General features: G+C 37.3%; 1 protein-coding gene across 1 annotated transcript in view; it reads left to right on the top strand.

The window, feature by feature from the left end:
- The first annotated feature begins 683 nt into the window (after nucleotides 1–683).
- The window catches only part of abca12 (ATP-binding cassette, sub-family A (ABC1), member 12), a 64,350-nt gene continuing 46,180 nt past the window's right edge, over nucleotides 684–18,853 (top strand). The window contains exons 1-23 of the mRNA XM_007556025.2: nucleotides 684–953; nucleotides 2,645–2,723; nucleotides 2,868–2,961; nucleotides 4,389–4,527; nucleotides 5,455–5,585; nucleotides 5,789–5,859; nucleotides 6,192–6,362; nucleotides 6,520–6,713; nucleotides 6,839–6,957; nucleotides 7,091–7,191; nucleotides 7,438–7,584; nucleotides 8,824–8,981; nucleotides 9,124–9,257; nucleotides 9,935–10,065; nucleotides 10,295–10,453; nucleotides 10,619–10,827; nucleotides 11,105–11,238; nucleotides 12,163–12,277; nucleotides 13,073–15,679; nucleotides 16,652–16,764; nucleotides 16,894–16,961; nucleotides 17,060–17,196; nucleotides 17,376–17,506. Of these exons, the coding sequence (XP_007556087.1) occupies nucleotides 2,658–2,723; nucleotides 2,868–2,961; nucleotides 4,389–4,527; nucleotides 5,455–5,585; nucleotides 5,789–5,859; nucleotides 6,192–6,362; nucleotides 6,520–6,713; nucleotides 6,839–6,957; nucleotides 7,091–7,191; nucleotides 7,438–7,584; nucleotides 8,824–8,981; nucleotides 9,124–9,257; nucleotides 9,935–10,065; nucleotides 10,295–10,453; nucleotides 10,619–10,827; nucleotides 11,105–11,238; nucleotides 12,163–12,277; nucleotides 13,073–15,679; nucleotides 16,652–16,764; nucleotides 16,894–16,961; nucleotides 17,060–17,196; nucleotides 17,376–17,506 (5,329 nt within the window). The 5' untranslated portion in view covers nucleotides 684–953; nucleotides 2,645–2,657. The remainder of the gene's footprint in view (nucleotides 954–2,644; nucleotides 2,724–2,867; nucleotides 2,962–4,388; nucleotides 4,528–5,454; nucleotides 5,586–5,788; nucleotides 5,860–6,191; nucleotides 6,363–6,519; nucleotides 6,714–6,838; nucleotides 6,958–7,090; nucleotides 7,192–7,437; nucleotides 7,585–8,823; nucleotides 8,982–9,123; nucleotides 9,258–9,934; nucleotides 10,066–10,294; nucleotides 10,454–10,618; nucleotides 10,828–11,104; nucleotides 11,239–12,162; nucleotides 12,278–13,072; nucleotides 15,680–16,651; nucleotides 16,765–16,893; nucleotides 16,962–17,059; nucleotides 17,197–17,375; nucleotides 17,507–18,853) is intronic.

Raw genomic sequence — 18,853 nt, 5'->3', positions numbered from 1 at the left:
GCTCTTTTACCAGACTTAGATAAAACTTCAGAGCAGCGCTATGCTGTTATACAACTTCTGTATAAGGAAACGTGGTTCAACTTACATTACATGCTTTCCATTTTGTTTTTCTTTTTTCTGAAATCCTGCCCTTTTTCTTTACATAGCTGGCTACTCCATTTCTAAAAGCTTTCTTCCTTTTGTCAGTCACTTTACAATGATTTAGTGTTTGTGTATCTTGTTTCTCAGCTATTAAGGAGAAATGATTTATCCCAGTGGATTCTTCCTGTGATAATGTGTGACTAATTCCTCTGGAGAATTTTACTGCCTCAACAACAGCCTACAAAATGATTGGGCGTAACTTGATGCTTTTGTGCCACTTTGGACTGTGTAGAATAATAGCATGATTGTACACATCACACATCTCCTTTCCCATGAATCTGTTTTACCCATAGGCTTATGAATTATTCTTTTTTTCTAATTATTGCTTATATACATGTTATAAGGTGTTCTATAAATCTACAACATACAATCCCGTGATTTTAAATGTAAACAAGTTCTTAAAAGCTACTCTACTTGTTCTGTGTTTCTAACTATGTCTATTTGTTCAAGAAAGTAATGCAGGATTTTTCTTTCATTGTTTAGAACACAGCAAGAGTACACACCCTTTCACAGATCCACTGGCACAAAGGAGGTGCTTGTCATTCTCAGGACAACTAAGAGCGTTTAATGAAGTGAGGATTGATACGGCTGCAGGCACTGCGGAGTCACGGAGGGAACGTTTTGGGTTCTGAGCTTTAGATTTGACCTGTTTTGAGGGAAATTTTTTCTCAGTTTACTTTAGGGAACGACTGATGGAAAGGGCATCTTGCTAGGGGGTCATCTCCTGCAGCAAGATGTCCTTATTAATGAGCCCGTGGACTTCACACAGATAGCAAACAATTTAACTGATTTACAAGGACAACAGTGCTCAGGTGGGTCAAAACTCTATTTTTACAATAAGTTGGATTATTAAGTAATAGCATGTAAATGTTTAGCACATGGGTGAATTCTAAATGCTGATTTAAAAAAGAAGAAAACAAAAAAAGAGTTCACTTTCTTTTCATTTATTTGTTTTCGCTGTGAACAGAGCTATGCCACTTTTTATATAAGAGCTGTGGTTTGCTTATCTCATTCTTAATTATGTTTAACTACTTTAAAATTACTTTGTTGCTTTTGTTGAACATTTGTTTTCCTTGAAGATGTCTGGAAAATGCTTATGTCAATTTAACTGTTTTTCCACTCATATTATTTATTACTTTTAAAGAAGACTAGGTACAGTGATACAGTTTCTCCAGTAGCCATGGCCACATAAAAGACTAAATCGTTTGAAGAAAACGTTTTTATTACATGCCATTGCATTTGATTTTGTGCTTAAAAGTAACCCGTCAATAAAATACAGTTTAAATGAAATGAAGAAAAGTTTTACACCCCTGGTATTTTGGAAAACCATTTCCAGAATTGTTGATTAGCTTCCTGGTTGTTTACACTGGTATGTATACAATTGTATAATTGCGGTGATGTCAAGTCCACCTTGACATCACCCTTAATTTGAGCTCCCCTCTATCGTGTGGCAGTCAGTAATGACTGCCACACTCGGACCTTCAAAACGCCTTCAACACTTTAGAACAATCCCTAAAGGGATTGTTCTAAAGGGATTGTTCTAAAGTGTTGAAAAGGATTGTTCTAAAGGGATTGTTCTAAAGGGATTGTTCTAAAGTGGACTGGAAGTCTAAAGGAAATTGTTAAAAAGAAACCTTACCAAATGTTCTGTGGATGATTACTGAATGGAGAAAAAGAGGTTACGAAGAGGACCGTAGAAAATGTCTGGAGAAAACTCTCAAAATATTGTTTGTTTGTTTGTTTGTTTGTTTGTTTGTTTGTTTGTTTGTTTGTTTGTTTGTTTGTTTTTGTCCTAAAATAAATGCCGGGAAAACACTTCATCATGACATGCTCCTTGGCAAGGTCTGACTCTTAGAAAAAAAAATCACATGACATTTTTTGAACATTTAGAAATTAAACTTTTACTGAAATAGGAGTTCTTATAATCCATAAAACTTGCTGTTGTTTATTTGCATTTCTGATGATTTATATGTATTTTGATTCACAAAATACTATAAAACCTAATCTAATTTTATGGGAAATTACATTGTTACTAAAATGTGGTCAATGAGCATTGGCAAATTGTTTCTGAGCTTGAACTTGTAACTTATTTCAGATGTAAATAAAAACTGTATCATCCGCCTCCAGCACTTGTTCCTTCAATAAGGCCTTCTTCAGTTTGTTAATCAACTAACATTACTCTTCAGACAACAAATAGAAATAAATTACCATAATAACTTATTTGTATTTACCTTTAACCAGAACCAAAATCTCATCTGGGTACCATTAAAACACAGTTTGAAAACCATTTAAATGGCTAATTATGAATATATGCTTTGAATTTCAGTCCTGGAATCATTTATCCATCGTGGTTCTTCAGTATAAATATGTTGTAGCTGAAAACAAAACATCCTGTACCAAGTTTTTCTACTGCTTTCTATAAACTTCCATTTATTTTAGCCTAAAAGTAACAATGGGAATGTCACTGAACCAATGTGTGTTTAACTTTGATTGACTTTTTTAGCCTGCCTGGTCACATGGCGTTCTTCAGACAGCTGAAGCTTCTTCTCTGGAAGAATGGACTGGGCATCATCAGACAGCCGGTGGGTGACTTTTCACTGTAGTGGACGCTTTCACTTAGATATTTACATTAAGACTTAAGCAGGTCTCATGTAACGTTTTGTTGAGGTGTAATTTGGAAATGAACCAACTGATTGCCATTACTGACGCCTACGATGTCATCCTAGCTGTGGTCCATTACGCTGATTGCCTGGCCTTTGATCGTCTTCATCCTCATCGCTGTGACTCGGGACCATTTCCCTCCGATTGTAAGAAACACATGTGAGTATAAAACTGGAGCAAATAAAGTATTTCAGAGGCCCAAGCAAAGCAAATGAAGGTATTGGAAAAGCAAACGTCATTACATCGAGATCATGTAAAAGTTCTAAAGGCATTGAATGAATCAATGTTTTATTCTGTTTCTAGCCATTCTTTAAGGTAGATTGCACATATCCACCCCTCACCCCCCAAAAAAGAATAAATAAATAAAATGTATCTTACGTATCTTATATCTCTAATAGCTTTTCAAGTGTTGCTAAACATGTTTATTTGAGAATATTTAAAATAAAACACAGGATTAGTGGACATTTATCTTCTGTCCTGCAAAGTCTTTATGAAGGACTTACTTAAAGTTGAGAAACCAGATTTAAAGTGCGCTTGACTTACTGAGCTGCTATTCAGTGTAGGACTCTGGATTGACATCTTAAAGGTCAGTAGCTTGATGTTTCAGGACTTTCAAGTTTCTCAATCAGAGCAAACAAATGAAGAATTAAACTCAAACACCAACTCCTCTTAAGAATAAAGCTTGCTACACAACTATTGACTTGCCATTTGTATGCTGTTATTTATTTAAAACCTTTGGGTATCTGTAGTTAAGGAAGGAGTGGCACACACACTCCTTTGAGTGTTCACAGTCAAATATTTGTTCATGTTGAGGAAGAAAAAATATCTATTGTTTTGGTTAATAGGTATTGAAATAGTCCCAGCTTTAAAAAAAAAAAAAAAAAAAAGACATTCTTGATAGCAATGGTGGTGATGAAGTAAACTGCATGCTTCAATTTATCAGTGTTCATCTACATTGTAAAAGAACAGATACAAAGACTGCTTTCATATCTATTTATGAATACATAGTTTTTGGCTTTCATGAGTTTTTCATTTTCTTCAATTAACTTCTTTTGCCAACACTTTATTTACTCAGTAAAACTGGGCACATAAAGGCAAATAAAAGCTGTGACGTTTCATGTTTTCATTTCAAGTTTTTCAGAAATCCCTTCTTCTCTCTTCTTTTCTCTGGGTTTGACAGTGACTCACACAATCACTGTGACTGTCACTGAGAAAACAGTAAGAGTTTCCCAGAATGAATTCCAGGAAAGCAGAGTTCCATTAATTTAGTGCTGATAGCTGGTTGACAGTAACTTGATCTTCACAGCCATCACACGGCATTTTCTTTTGTTTTCCATTGTACTAAAGCTGAGATTGTTTTTCTTAACAAAAGGTGGTGTTCGTTTTGCAGTGATTAGGAATAAAAGTGACATAACACCAGCACAATAGACTAAAACTTTTTATCCTTGACATTGTTTCTCATGAAATGTTCTTTCAAAATGAAACATGAGAAATTAATAACTCCTATAATTTGTTACTGCTATACTTAAAGGTTTTGCTTCTAAACATCCACATCCAACTATAACATTTTTCGAACTCTCTTCTAGGTTATGTTGGACCAAGGAACCTACCAAGCACAGGCTTTTTCCCTTTCCTGCAGACCCTTCTTTGCAACACAGACAGCAAATGCCACAACACATCCCGCCTGGTGCACACATCTTCATCAAAGTCATCAAGAGATCGAAGGTAATCTGTCTGTTACATTATTTTACCTTTACAAATACACTTTGTGTGCTCACCGCAGACTCATCTTTTATAGAAGAAACTGGCTCTGATCCTTTTTCTCTGGCTACAGCTCTTTACTTATTGCTTCTCTTCTTTTTTCTGTTTTATTTTTTTAAGTTGCTTTTCTTATTTGATTGATAAAGTAGAAAAAATAAGTTGCATGCCATTCGTTGGAATGGCATGCAACTTCCTTATGCTGGTGGTAGAAAAACTAGTTTGTGTTGTCGTTCCGGTTGTCTGCATTAAGTCTGAGTCATGCTTTATAAAATGCATAACCTTAGTTGTACCTAAAGGACTGATCTATAAGCAAACAAAAAATGCTGCTTATCATTACCAATCAATCCTTTTTATTCAGATCCACATATGGTCCATAATAAACAAGAATAAACAGAACAACAAAAGACAATAAAAATAAAATAATCAATAGTCATTGTCATGATATGTTTTTTAGATTTAAGTATGTAGATTCTTGCAAAATCTAGAAAAAAGTACAGTTTAACATTTGAATAGCAAATATTACGCACAATACAGACTAGTATACTCGCTCTTGTTTTATGGCTCAGTGTTTACCCAGCTTGGGACACATTTCATTTCATTTTTAGTCTATGCACAATACTTATGAAAAAATTGTCCTTCTGCTTCTTCAAAATATTTGTGGTGGACTTTCTGTGATTTGGGATTGTGTAATGGCTGCGTTAACTACCTAATGTAGAGCTGGTGACTATAGCTGTGTTCCCATTACAAATATACGCAAGACTTTGTCAATATTCCACTCATGTTGAAGAAATATCATTTCACACGTGTGCGCGTGAATGGGAATGACTGATTTCACTGTTCTGAAAATCAATATATAACTGATGTCATTTCATTTGATTTTTCGCATCACAGGTCTGCTCCTTTGCCAGATACATCTCCATTGGCAAGTCTGATGCAAGGAAAGGAGTTTTTCAGCCAGGCTTTCCCCAGTGACACTCAAAATGACCCTGCTAAGTTGGTTAAGTTCATGGAAAGCTTTATTGGTATGTTATTACTTACATACACTTATGTTGTACTTTTTTTTTCTTCTTGTAACAACAAGGATAAATTACTCACGCTGTTGGTTAAGATTTGCTTATACAGGAAAGTAGAAGTCTTTGTAATTTGACTTTATTATTTGGTATTCAGATTATTGTATTGACTTCCATATTCTCCTTGAGTTGAACTGTGGATTTATATTTTAAAGGTTCATCTAACAGAGCCAACTATACAAATGTTCCTTTCATGGTTCCCCTCAACACCTCTCTGCCCGATCAGGTGAGTGTCTGCAAGTTTAATGACAGGAAAATATCTAATTAGAGGACAGATAATGTAATGACCACACAGACTCCAAAACGTCTCTCACTGGCTTGAAAGAGTATAGAATGATTAAAACTTCAGTCAATTCAGTGCGTACAAGTACTAGAGACAATAAAGAGCATTGTTTTTATCACTGTGTAGAAATGTATGAAAACATGTAAAACTAATTGTCTGTTTGTAAGAATTTTATTTGTTCCACTTGATTATAATAAATTGATTCAAAGTTTAACATCGATGTAAGTGAATCGAATACCTATTTGCTGTTGTAAATTCCAACCTGGGTCTTGCAGGAAACCATGAACGCAATTATGGAGTCAGTGAACATTTTTAAGAAAGCCATCTGCACTGTTACACTTCCTTGGATGAACCAAACCTCACCCAACGCAGTCACCCATGCTATGGTAACTTTCTGCAACTCCAACAACACTGTGTTAGAAGCCTCACTTCAAACACTGAACAAGGTACGTTAAGGTTTGTCATTTAGGCCAAATGGCCTTTTAATTGCATGCAAAAACTAAAAATGATGATCTGTTCTTTCAGTCCCTTTTGAAATTAATAGATTAATGGCTCTTCTAACCAGTTTTGCATAGCAGTTCAGATGTTTTCCTTTGCTCTCAGGTACTAACAGAGCTAATGGTAACCGATCCGGATGACATACTAATGCTGGCAGGAGGGACAGTGATGTTTTTCGATCAGCTGCAAAATGAGACATCAATGTGGGAAACCCTCCTAGGCTTCCCCAAGCTCTTCTCTGCCAGTTCTCTTGAAGACATGCTGAACAACACACAAACCTTACTCACAAACATGAAGAGGTAATATAATTTTACTGATGTAAAAGCACAGAAACTTGATTTTGCAGATATGCACTGGATATGTGCACTGGTTCATTGGTTGCCTGTTGTACTCACAGTTTTGTATTTTCTCGTTCTTTCTTCAGCTTTTTGCGTTTCATCCAGAAGACCTTCCCTGACTCTGCTGACTTCATCTGCAAGGTACACCCAGTGCTTGAAGAAAGCTTTGACGTCATCCAGTATGTCCAGAACTGGCCCGGACAAGGTAACTGTAAAACACATATTCTATTTGAATATGTAAGAGAATGCCATCTCTTGCTGTTTTAATAATGCTTTAAAAAGAAGCCGTGGAAATGTTTTTGAACTGTCGTGCTAATGTGAGATTTAAATCTCTTTAGATGTTTCGATAACCCTTGGAGACATTGTCACATTAAGGAGTGACTCAGTCAGTGACATTGTGAGACGAATCCTACAGGAGGTTCACATACCACTGCACCAGGTAAACTCAGCACCAGTGACTACAGGCACAGGGTTACCAATATGGCCTAAACCCCCATTCCTCCAGCTTTTACCCCCAAGTGACAATTAAGCAACCCATTTACAAGAGCAAGAAGACTTTAAATTTGCAGTGCAGGTTTTGCCAAATCTTCACTGTCTGGGTGGGGGAGGGTGGGAGGGGTTTGTTATGTCACTCATCACTGAATAAACAAATAATGAATGCAATAAACTGTCCTCCCTTTTCTAGGCCGTAGGGCTGATGTGGGACAAAGACATGGTGCGCTCTCACTTGTGCTGCAACAGCAGCAACACGATGTGGTTAACAGCAGCATGCAGCACAGGCACCGTGGATATGCTCCTGAGTTGGATTTGTCCTGACAAAGTGGCAAAAGAGGTAGGGTGTTATTTTAAATTAGTATTTATCCAGTTGCTGAATGTTTTTTCTGCGTCCTCTCTTTTTGTTGCTGTGTCATGTTGCTAAATATACCCAGTGGAATGTAAAAAAAAAAAAAAACTTGCAACTCCGGTTCTGGCACTAACAGACCAGGAACCTTGAGTGCTTTTAATTAGAAGTTAATTAGCAGTCATGGGAATATGCATGTTCGCAAGACGGTAGCGAACACGTCTTATATTTTATCAATCTTAAGCTGTTATAAGTAATTATGTGCACAGATTGCTTCCACCAAATCACATTGGTACTAGGTTATTTCACCACTTTCCTCAGCTTTTGAGCAGAAAATAAAAACATCTGCTTTATTTTCAGGTTTGTTACAGTCAGACTGGGCATCAGGTTTTTTTATTTATTTATTTTTTATTAAATCTCTCTTTGTCTAATGCAAAGCCCACAGTTCAGTAATAACGCCAGCCGGCCTGCTCCTATTTTACTGCCATGAGTAACAGTTGACACAATGATCGGTAGCATCTCTCACGTCAATCAAATTTGTAGCAATTATTTTAATTATAGACTATGCTACCAACAGCTGCAAAGACTGAACTTCCAGGTGATGTTATCATCTTTGCAAGCCTGACCGATCTGAGCTGAAAACAGGAATGGTGTCAGTGGTGTGTCCTACCTTGAGTAGGTGGAACAGAACTGGCTTTGATCTTAGAAAAACATGTATTTATGGGTGTTTCCAGCGTTTTACTTTTCTATTCACTTTTACCTTTACACTTCTCACGTGTCCTTCTTTTAACTTCCCTAATTACTTAACCTTGATATATTTTTACTTTATGTCCATCTGATGTCCAGCAAAAATGAGCTCATTTGATGTGTATATCTGATGTAACACATGCTCTAAGTGTGGTAGAAAATGGAATAGATGCTCATAGATTTTAGTTTTTTTTTAGTTTTTTTTGTTCTTCCCATCCTGTACTTATCACAAATGTTGCTCGACTAATTTGTCTTTTTGGAGAAACTGAAGATTAAAGCAGAAGCTTAATGTGGAATTGTTCACTTAAAAAAGTATGTGTAGGATTTCCTCTTCCGATAATGAACTTTATTTTAAAAGGGCCAATGTCCAACTCAAACATAAATGTCACCATTTGGTGTACTGTACCAGATTATAGAGGAAGCTATTTTGCATCTGCAGTCGCTTGACAAGTCACGGACATTTTGTGAAATTTATAACCCTAGGTTTTCCTGGCATGGACCAAGCATGTGGCGGCAGATGATGTGTCCTTTGTGAGACAACTGGTGCAAAGTCTCATGGGAGGTTCATCGTCATGGAAACAGGAAGTCTCCAGGTCAAAGCGCAGCATAGGTGCAGAACCACAAAGTGACGAGGCAGAGCTGTAAGTACAGGGACATGTCTTCTTTACATGCAGCCGTTGATTTCAAGGTTCATAAATTATTTTCAAATTTTGGTCATTTTGTTAAGTTAAAGAAACTGTTAATTTCCCCCTCAGTAATGAGTCTGACTTTTTGCTTTGGTAGGTTTATGGGAGTCGCTCAAGTGCTGCTGGAGATTGCAAAAATTCATCCTGATTTGGACAATGTTGTTCAGAGAGCTCTCAAAACCAGCTTCCACTCCATGAAGGCAGCAAGGGTGACTTTGGTCACTGTAGAAAGTAAGACTGCAAACAAAATATTTTTTTATAGCAAGTCAGGTGCTATAAGACGGCATTGTCACGTTGCTTTTTTGTTTGTTTGTTTGTTTATTTGTTTTTTTAAAATACCACACACTTCAACATTTACTGTTGTATGATGATACATTCAGTTTTACCAGGGCGTAACAATTGGTGGGGTTTTCTTTTAGCCCAATTGCTTTTTCTTTAAAAAAAAAAAAAAAGAAAAAGAAAATGCATGTCTTTTTTTCTCTCTAAGACATAAGAGAGGAAAAAATCTGCGGCCGTTTCTATTATAGAAGTAGAACTTTGAAATCCAAAGGAATGTGAAACAAGTTTAAGATTATCCCAAATTCTTAATCTAACTGTGATACACAAAGCTTTTTAGACTTTCATTAAACACAGACGAAGTGAAAACTGACTAGTTCCAATGAATAAAAGATTAACACACCTATTATAATAATGACAACCTTTCTGATTGACTTGTACATCTCTGAATAGTATGTATACTTTCTGTGTTAAGAAACTGAGAGCTGAATAACACAAGGGTACCCTTGAATATGGAAATGTATATTTTATTATCCGATTTTTAAGCATAAGATAACACTTTTCCATTGAATACATTATCAGCCAGTCCGTTGTTTGTCTCATCGTTGTATATTTGTTGCTTATACTTACAGAAGTGATGAGCAATGCCCTGGAAGACGCACAAAATCTCCAAATGACCTACCACATGCTGCAGAAGAACCAGTCTGAGGCAACAACTTGGTTTAGCCGGGTAATAGACAGTGTGGTGGAAGTCATTGAGGAGGTAGGGTTATTTTATTTTAATTCAACATAGTTTGCTCTTATGCTAAATAAATGTAAATTAATCAATATACATTGTATCTATTCTTATGTCTTACTCAGGTTTATGAAGCCTGTAGTTTGTCTAACAACACTTTCAGCTGATATTCTTTTCCTCAGTAGATATGATAGCTACCAGTCACACAACATTGGGAATATATACCTTGCAACAGACTTTTCTTGTATTTTTTAAGGCGGTGGAGTGTGAGGAGTGTGAGGAACTTTTTGAGCCCTTCGAGTGGCTGCTGTCCTCCAAGACTGTAAAGATAGAAGTGTGGAAGTCTATGTTCTGCCAAAACATCCCTGCACTGAAGCATGCTTTGCTGATGAACTGGAATCCTGTAGTGCAAAAGGTATAAGTCACTCAATATTTTTAGAAACTTCTATAAAGGATTTGCATCATTTTTTTTTTAATTCAATTCTCACAATTTGAGAAAAGTGTGTTAAATATGCTTCTTATTGTGTAATTCATATTCTTATTTTGAATCTTGTTTGAAAATGTCATATTTTACCTTCAGGCAGAAGAAGTGTACTGCATCCTCACAGGCCGAGCAGACTTTAACCTGACACTTCCCATGATGCTCTCTGAGTGGAACAACTTGTTCAACGCCAGCATGCAATTTGGAGAATTTCTGCAGAGATTCATAACCCATCTGGATCGAGACTACTGGTTGAACTGGATCCCTTGCCACCACACACATGACTTCATGGAGACACTTCAACACAGGTTTTACAATGTCTTTTCGGTGCACGTTCGGGACTTCTTTTTTTTTTTTTTAGTTGCTCTAAAAATAAAGCAGTTCGGAATATTATTTAGGCTTTTAAATTACAATGACCATGAGCTGGAATTGTTTCCAACTCACAAATTTACAAGTCATATTGATATAGCTCCAAAAACAAGACCTGTGGAAAGTTGTGGCACAACTTTCCATGACGGTGTTACAAATAAAGAATGCACTTCCACTTTCAAGCTAAACAAGCCTTTGGTTTTGTTTTTTATGCAGTCTCATCATGTCATCGGAAAACCTCGGAGAAGAGCTCGAGGAGAGTGATTTGTGGCCCAGCATGAAGGATTACTTCCACATCACTTACTGGATTTTGAACTATAGACCTGGTGTTGAAAAAGACCCACCAAACTGTGAGTGCAGCTGCTTTTCTTTTGTTTCTCTTCTGTCATCAAAAAGCTAGATGAAGATCTTTAAAAAAATAAACAGACACCATTTCACTATGTGTCCTGTGCACAACTATCGATTGAGTCACTAAAAAGAGCTCAGTCAAACGTTCTCTACAAAAGCAGAAGAATTTGGTTGAATAACATAAAATCATTCTTAGTTTAACCGAACATTGTTTCCTAGGAGATCTGGAAAGTTGCTCAATCGTTTTCCACTTCTCTTTCTTTATAAACAAATATCAATGTACTTGTCAGCTCATTCTTTTGGATGTTGACTTTTAGCAGCTCTACATTGTAGGTAATTAGATTTTTTTTTTAGCTACATTTAAAATAACTAATACCATTGGGAATCATTTTTTGGGAAATCACATAGGCAGTCCAAGCACCACCAATGGTACTTGTACCACATTTTTAAAAAAACGTAGCAATCGGGTATTAGTAAACGCATCTAATGATTAGGGTGACTACAATAGCTGGCCTTCCAACCTTAAAGACTTGAAGATCATCACAAAAGATAAATTGTCAAAAATACCAAAGATCTTATAAGAATTTATAAGAATTGTTTGATACCTGCAATGGCAATAAAGGCCTTTCTATCAACTGAAAACATTAGAAACCTTAAAAATGTAAAATAAATTTGGAATTGATACTCGTTGTGCATGGTCTTGTCTTTCATGAAGATGCATGTGTCATTTGCTGCTAGATAAGAGGTTATTGGTCGACTGAAAATAACTTCTAATGTACATCTACCACATGGATACTTTTGAACTAACCTATATTTACTGTGAGCCAGGATAATTTTCCTAAATACAGTAATCAATAGATGTTTACCAGTAATAATAAAAAAACATATGTATTTTTTTTTTCTCTTTTTTTTTACTTTATTTTTAGGCTGCGTCAATGCCCACTCAATGGCCCTTCATTGTGACACTGATCTGGAGTGGTCGAAGTTTGTCAAAGCAGCAACGGATGCTGTGATGTCACCAAATGAAGAGGTCCTTCTGAAGTAAGTCAGATAATTGTTTCTCTTCATTATATGAGATAATTATGTGACAACTTTGTCTCCCTGTGGACTTGCTTTACATTCAAAAGCTTTTAAGCATTGGTTATCTGTGGTCTTATCAAACACTGCTATTTTTGTCAAATGCTACATCTATGTTTGTTGTCAGTCTTATCGGTTGGAAAATATGATGTCACAAGAAATAGCAGACATTAGACAGTATCAGGACGAGATACATGGACAAACTCCTTATTCCAGTTGGGCAAAAAAACTAAAGCAAAACATAAACACATAAAGGCACAGCTCTGAGGATACAGACCTCTGCCAAGGTTAGCAACCAAGATAATAAAGATTTGTTTTGTTCTTTTGCTCATTTTTGAATTTCTCTTTCACTGAGCTCCAAAATGTCATTAAGTTTTTTGGAGTTTAGTGAGATAGTTAATAAACACACAAATTATGAACCACTGAGTTCACAAATTTAAATAGGATAAGATTTTAGTTTTAATTATAGGGAAATTAGAAATTCCCATAGCTATTTTTTTACAAATAAAGTAAAGAATAATACACATTGGTGATGTAAAAACACATAAGAACATATAATAAAAATCGACCCACATCAACAGTGTGGTGAGCAGATGAAGGTCATTGTTGTGGCAGCTGACAAACCTGTTTGAACTTGTTCTTCTCAGACGTTTTCGGTTTCCACATTCATTTTTATACTGTTTTCTTGCTTTATCGTTGTTGATGTTGTTAAATGAACATAGCTAATCGTATTTTTTATTCTTATTTTCTATCTTATAGTGCTTTAAGAGGAACAGTGAGTCTGCTGCAGCACGTGTACGGGGAAGTCTACAAAAACCTGACAGCCACGTATTTAGAACATAGGATTGAAGAGGGAGATGCACTCTCTGCCCATCTCCTTAAGTTGGTTCTGGACCTGGATGGCTTTGTCCAAACAATCATTGCTCTGCCTAACCAAAATATCTCAGACCCTGCCATCATAGGTCCACTCATCAGTGATTTGCTAGAATCCGCAGGTCTTAAACCACTCCAGCCTCTGCTCTTCAGAAGTGTTCCGGTTAATGCCTCCACAGTGCTCGATGCAGTCTTACAGATAATCAGGCTCAACCCCCAGATATTCACCTCTAGAGAAACCGACTTAGCAATGAAAGGACTGGAGCAGTTAATCATGGAGTTCCTGTCTTTGGAGAGTAACCTGACACTTTCTTTCTCTGACATCTTGAAACATAGTCTGCTAACATATTCAGCTTCCATCAAACCTGGAGATGCTGCCTTCCTCAAAGAGGCACTCTACGGTTTCACCAACCAGTCCTTTGATGAAGTCATCCTTGGTGCCATGAAGCTTCTGAAAACACTAGCTGATTCTCCAGATGGTGACCCAACCAACATAATTCTTGGATATTTACGCCAGCTTCAAGAGATTGTAACTTCTCTCTTCAGACAGCAAAAAATAGAGCATCTTCTGTCAACCAATGGCCAACTAACTGCTGCTCAAGTCACTGACCTTCAGGCTGCCGTCATGGACCTTCTTAACTTACTCAACCCTGACAACCCCCAGGGTCTCACTCAGGTTGGACCAGATGTTGCCCAGGACCTTATCATTCAGAAGTTGGTGGCATTCCTGCCGCCCTATGTTCAGGAAAATGCTACTTACTTTCTGCAGAAGTTTAAAGCTCTGCAGAATTTGGTCCCCAAATGTGAAGAAGGCAATAACTGCTTGGAAGGAGTCTCAGAAATCTTTACTTTGCTTGATAACGTAATAGAATCCATTCTTGCAGTGGGTGGAGATGCATCTGTCACAGTGACACTGACCAGCAATGTCCCCTGGAGCCAGGAGCTGGAAGAATTTAGCACAATAGTGTTCTCGCTCATGCTGTCACCAAATGATGCAGACCGTTTAGAAACATTCAAGCAGACCCTTTATTTCATGAAATTAGTCACAGAGATGCAAAACATCACAACATCTAGTCTCGAGAACATTCTGAAGCAGTCAAACCTAACTGGGTTCGATCTTCATGAAATTGCAACACTTGCTGGAGCTTCCAACCTGAACGATCTGGTGGAAAAGATGGTGAACATTTTCACTGACATGAACAAAACGTGTTCTGGACAAGAGCAGAACCTGACAATGACATCGGACTGTCTTCTTGGATTGATAAATGGCATTAGCAGCTTTCTGGCAAACACACCAGCACTCCAAAACGAAACAACCCTCTTGTCTGTCATCTCAGATGTTGTCACAGAAACTCTTAGAGATTTCAACCAAGTGGACTTCAGCTCCGATCCTAACACTGCTGTTGTGCAAGCCTTGGAAACCATCTTGACCAATATCAAGATGATACTTCAACTCAACCAACAGAACAGTTCAGATATCAATGTGGAAATCACAATGGTGGAGCAACTGATACAATTGGTCACTGACATGGAGCCATTTAACCGCTTCAATACTACCTCAATGGAGGACCCGCTTCATACACAGAAAGTCTTCCTGGAGCTTGTGGATTGGTATTTGACAAAGCTGGAAACGATCACCAGAAACAGTTCAGTCTCAGGGTTCCTACGTGACTTTTTCCACATCACGAGGATTCAAGTGGCAGCCCAGCTGTCTCAGATTGAGTTCACCCTGTATGTTAGTGAGAAGATTGAGCTCCTGGTGGACAGCCTTCAGTACCCATTGGATGGCGCAGACCTGAGTGTCATTGGACAAACAACAATTGAGATCATTCGCCACCTGTTGAACTACACAAACACCATCATGGAGCTTCAGGATAACATTCCAGGCGTGAAACAGTTGCACTCTATTCAGCTTCAAATCAGACTCTACCTTGACCTCATTGAGAGATGGATAAAACAGCCAAACGTCCCATTCCTCCTTTCTAGCATGCTCCAGTGGGGAAACTCTTCAACGACGTTTTCCACCCCTGTTAGAGACCTAAACCTTCTGCTACAGACAGTAGCTCCTTTGATAGACGAAGATGTGGCAGCATTCCTCTTGACAATAACCAACATCACAGAGGCTTTCAACAATGCCATAAGAATGGCAGAGCAACCAGGTGAATTTCAGAGCGATGACTTTATAGCTGCGATCCTAAGTGGCGTCCACAGAGTCCTGCAGATCCCTGGTCCAGTCATGGGGCCCCCTTCACCTGCTGTGCAGCAGAACATCCTGGGAATTGTGGAAGGTTCTCTAACTCTTATTATTAACCAGGGCATGAGTTTTGCCTCGTCACGGAACACCTCCCTACTCATCCTGGAGAGAGCTGAGAAAGTTATCCAACAAACAATACCGAAAGACTTTGCGGAATATCTGCTGCCAATGATCGAACTGCTCACTACATACTTTGAGAGTGCATCTACATCCAGCGGGCCAGATCAGTGGAATCAAATGTGAGTAATGGTGCTGCTTTTGCTAATTCTCATAGGGTAAAATGATCACGGTGCTTGTTTTCACAGTTGAAAAAAATATGAGAAAACTTTGATTAGAAAATAATAGTTGAGCAAAAATATTTGACTTTAAAATCAGCCTTTTAAAATCGGGGTGTCTTGCTGTCTGAACCAAATATGGCCTGTCATGCAATTAATTCAGTAAAGTCAGCTGTGAACAGAAGCAATATCTTATTTTGTTTCAAGTAAGGAGAAAACATCCCCTGCAGGGTCAGTTTACCACTTTGGCAATTCAGACCCTCATTCTGTCCTTTTGCACTGACAATTCATCCCAAACTTGTTCCATCCTTATTCCATTTAAACCAGTTAATTTAAACCATGAGCCATCCGTTTTTGTTTTTGTAGGTCAGTATTTTTCATAAATTATAAAATAAAACAAATGTGAAATGAAAATGTTTAGATATCGTTTCACTTGCATAATATCTGAAAACTTTATTTTGGTTCCGGCCCCTGTTTGATCCTTTTTGGCCCTTTCATAGAATGTGACAAATAATGACCATTGATCCTACCAAAATATTGGTAACTCTATATGGACTCCAGCAGGGAGACATTTGATGGAGTAACATAAATAAATTTCCTTTCAAGAGATTATGTGTAGTATAAAGAAAAATAATTGTTGGTTATCACAGCAGGTATAAAGCATCCCTGATAGATCATTGACAAATGGTTTGTACAAAATTTTCAATGGCAGATATGTACTTAAAGGATTAAGTTGATATGCTCTGGTATTTATTGCACTAATGATAAAACAATAAAATGTATTTGTAGAAAGGAAGCATTATATCAGACTTGTTTCTGGTGGTAAAACGAACCAAATAAAATAGTTAAAAAGAATATTTTAACATTTTCAAGGGGAATACTAATATGGAAAGTACTATTGTTTTTTTTGTTTTTGTTTTTTGCTTTGTTTTCAAGAATTTTGAATGAGATGAAGGCCATCGAGAGCTTCCTGCCTCCAAACTCCACAGCTCAATACTCCATCTCTGTCCTCATTAAGATAATGGACTTCATCTTGAACTCTGGCCAAGGTAAGTCAGCTTCTTAGTGTAATTATTGGGGAGATGTCATGTTAAATCCTGATGATTTCTGATATTTGTTTGCATATTGAGCATTACAAATTTAAGTTGACTTTGTCAAAACGTTCCATATAATTTCAGGTAACATGACTCTCTGGGAGAGTTTTGAGGGAACGTCAATGGAAACTTTACCAGATCTTATTAGCAAGGTACACTTTATGTGGTCTGATACATCTAGTGTGAGAACCTTTGCAACAAAGGTAATAATAAAGTTATGCCTAATTGTGTGTGTTTGGTTCAATGACAGCTGACCAAACTTGTGGGAATGTTCCTGCAACTTGCAATAGAAGGCCCACCTTCAACATCTATGGACAATTTCAGCCTTATTGTTCCTACTTTGGAGCAGGTGATGACTGGGAATGCAAATCAAGACACATGGGACAAGTAAGTGCAGTTATCCAGAGCAATGTACACAGATATAAGAAATAATTACCTGGTATTTTCAAGTTATTTGAAGTCATACCCTTAAAACTGATTGTGCCAGATTATGGGTTTTTTTTTCTCCCTCAGTTCACAGTCAGATGAAGTTGCCTTAAACCAAATTTTATTTTCTTCTGCACCAGCCTCGAACAGATGCTGGAAGGCCTACTGTCAACTTTAGAAGAAGAAGACCTTTGGAGCAACATCTCATCTGTCATGCCTGTTTTTGAAAAACTGGCTGAAGCTGTGTTGAAGAACATGCAAGCAGAGAATGGTGAGAGAACCAAGAGACACAACAGACACACACAAAAAAGTCTTCAGCCAAACTGCTGACTCGTCCAGACGAAGCCTGTTTAAATAGCTAAAAGGAATAAGACACACATTGTGCAAGTCATCTAAAAATTCGATTGTGCCAAGAGTACGCAATCTTGCCTCAAAGCCTTATTTTGGTATTTTAAACATCTACATTATTCACAAAACTAAACAGGCACTTCCCTTTCAGCAACTCTATTCACTCAGGCCAATTTTCCTAAATTATAGTTTGTTAAATTAAGGTTATCGCCACTAGGCAGGCAAACAAGCACATGGTCAAAACATGTCTAACAAGACAAAATGATTCCAGTGATTATGTGAGCTTTGACGGACAATTTTAACTGTAATCTTGACTGAATGCTCACTTGGTACACCAGTTTTATTTAACTAATTTGGATTTTATAGTCCTTTTTTCCAAATGTACAACATTTAGTGCAAATAATGTGTTGAAATTTAGCTCAAGTCTCACTAAAGATGTTTCTTGTCCAAATTTAAGTCCACTCCAGACATTGTTTTCCAACTGTCTTGTTCTCCCTTGTTTAAAAAACTATTTCAACATTGGTAAAAGCAAAAAAGGGAGAACTTTGATTCAGCATTGCTCCATATATTTCCATATCTTTTTTTGTATTGTTTTATGTCGTTACAAGTTAACCTCCAGACGCCTACCCCTACTGCAAGAACACAACTCTCATCATATCTGTGGATTTTCACGGATGTTTTGTGAAAGCGTACATAAATTAAGGGTTCTGGTAAACTTTTAGGAAGCAATTAAAAGTAAAGACATGTGAAATAGCTTTTCTACTCAAAGCACCTGGAGGTGCATTACCATCTCCTTCGCAGAGCTCTCCCTTGGGGTCACCAGTGGTGTTTTGACTTTCAAAACTGCCTCATCCCAGAATATATTCATATAGGAAATTGCACCGAGGGATTTGAAACTTTTCAAACTGTTCTATTATTTGATCTGCATGTCAGCAAAAGTTAGTATCAGAAAGGCTCAGACAAGGCTGCTTTGTTCTGTAACAACGTCCCGTTTTCTGTGAATCCTGACCTGATCTGATTTTGGCCGCCACCAGTTATGTTTATCCCAAGTAAAATAACAAAAAAAAAAAGACAGAAATGATGTGATGTAGGTACTTTGATAGAGGTAGTCATATTTAATCTAAGAGAAAATGAAGAAGTCGGCAGCACTATCTCAATTATGCATCGGTGTTCCTACACATTATCTGATCTTTATTAATCTCTAACTAAAACGCATAAAGGAACAGTGCCTGTACATTTTTTCATTTAGCTTATAAAGGTAATTTGCATT

Source organism: Poecilia formosa, unplaced genomic scaffold (genome assembly GCF_000485575.1).
Source record: "Poecilia formosa unplaced genomic scaffold, Poecilia_formosa-5.1.2 Scaffold76, whole genome shotgun sequence".
Classification (NCBI taxonomy): Eukaryota; Metazoa; Chordata; class Actinopteri; order Cyprinodontiformes; family Poeciliidae; genus Poecilia; species Poecilia formosa.
Note: the sequence above shows the minus strand (reverse complement) of the source record. Positions and strands in the feature narration are given on the sequence as shown.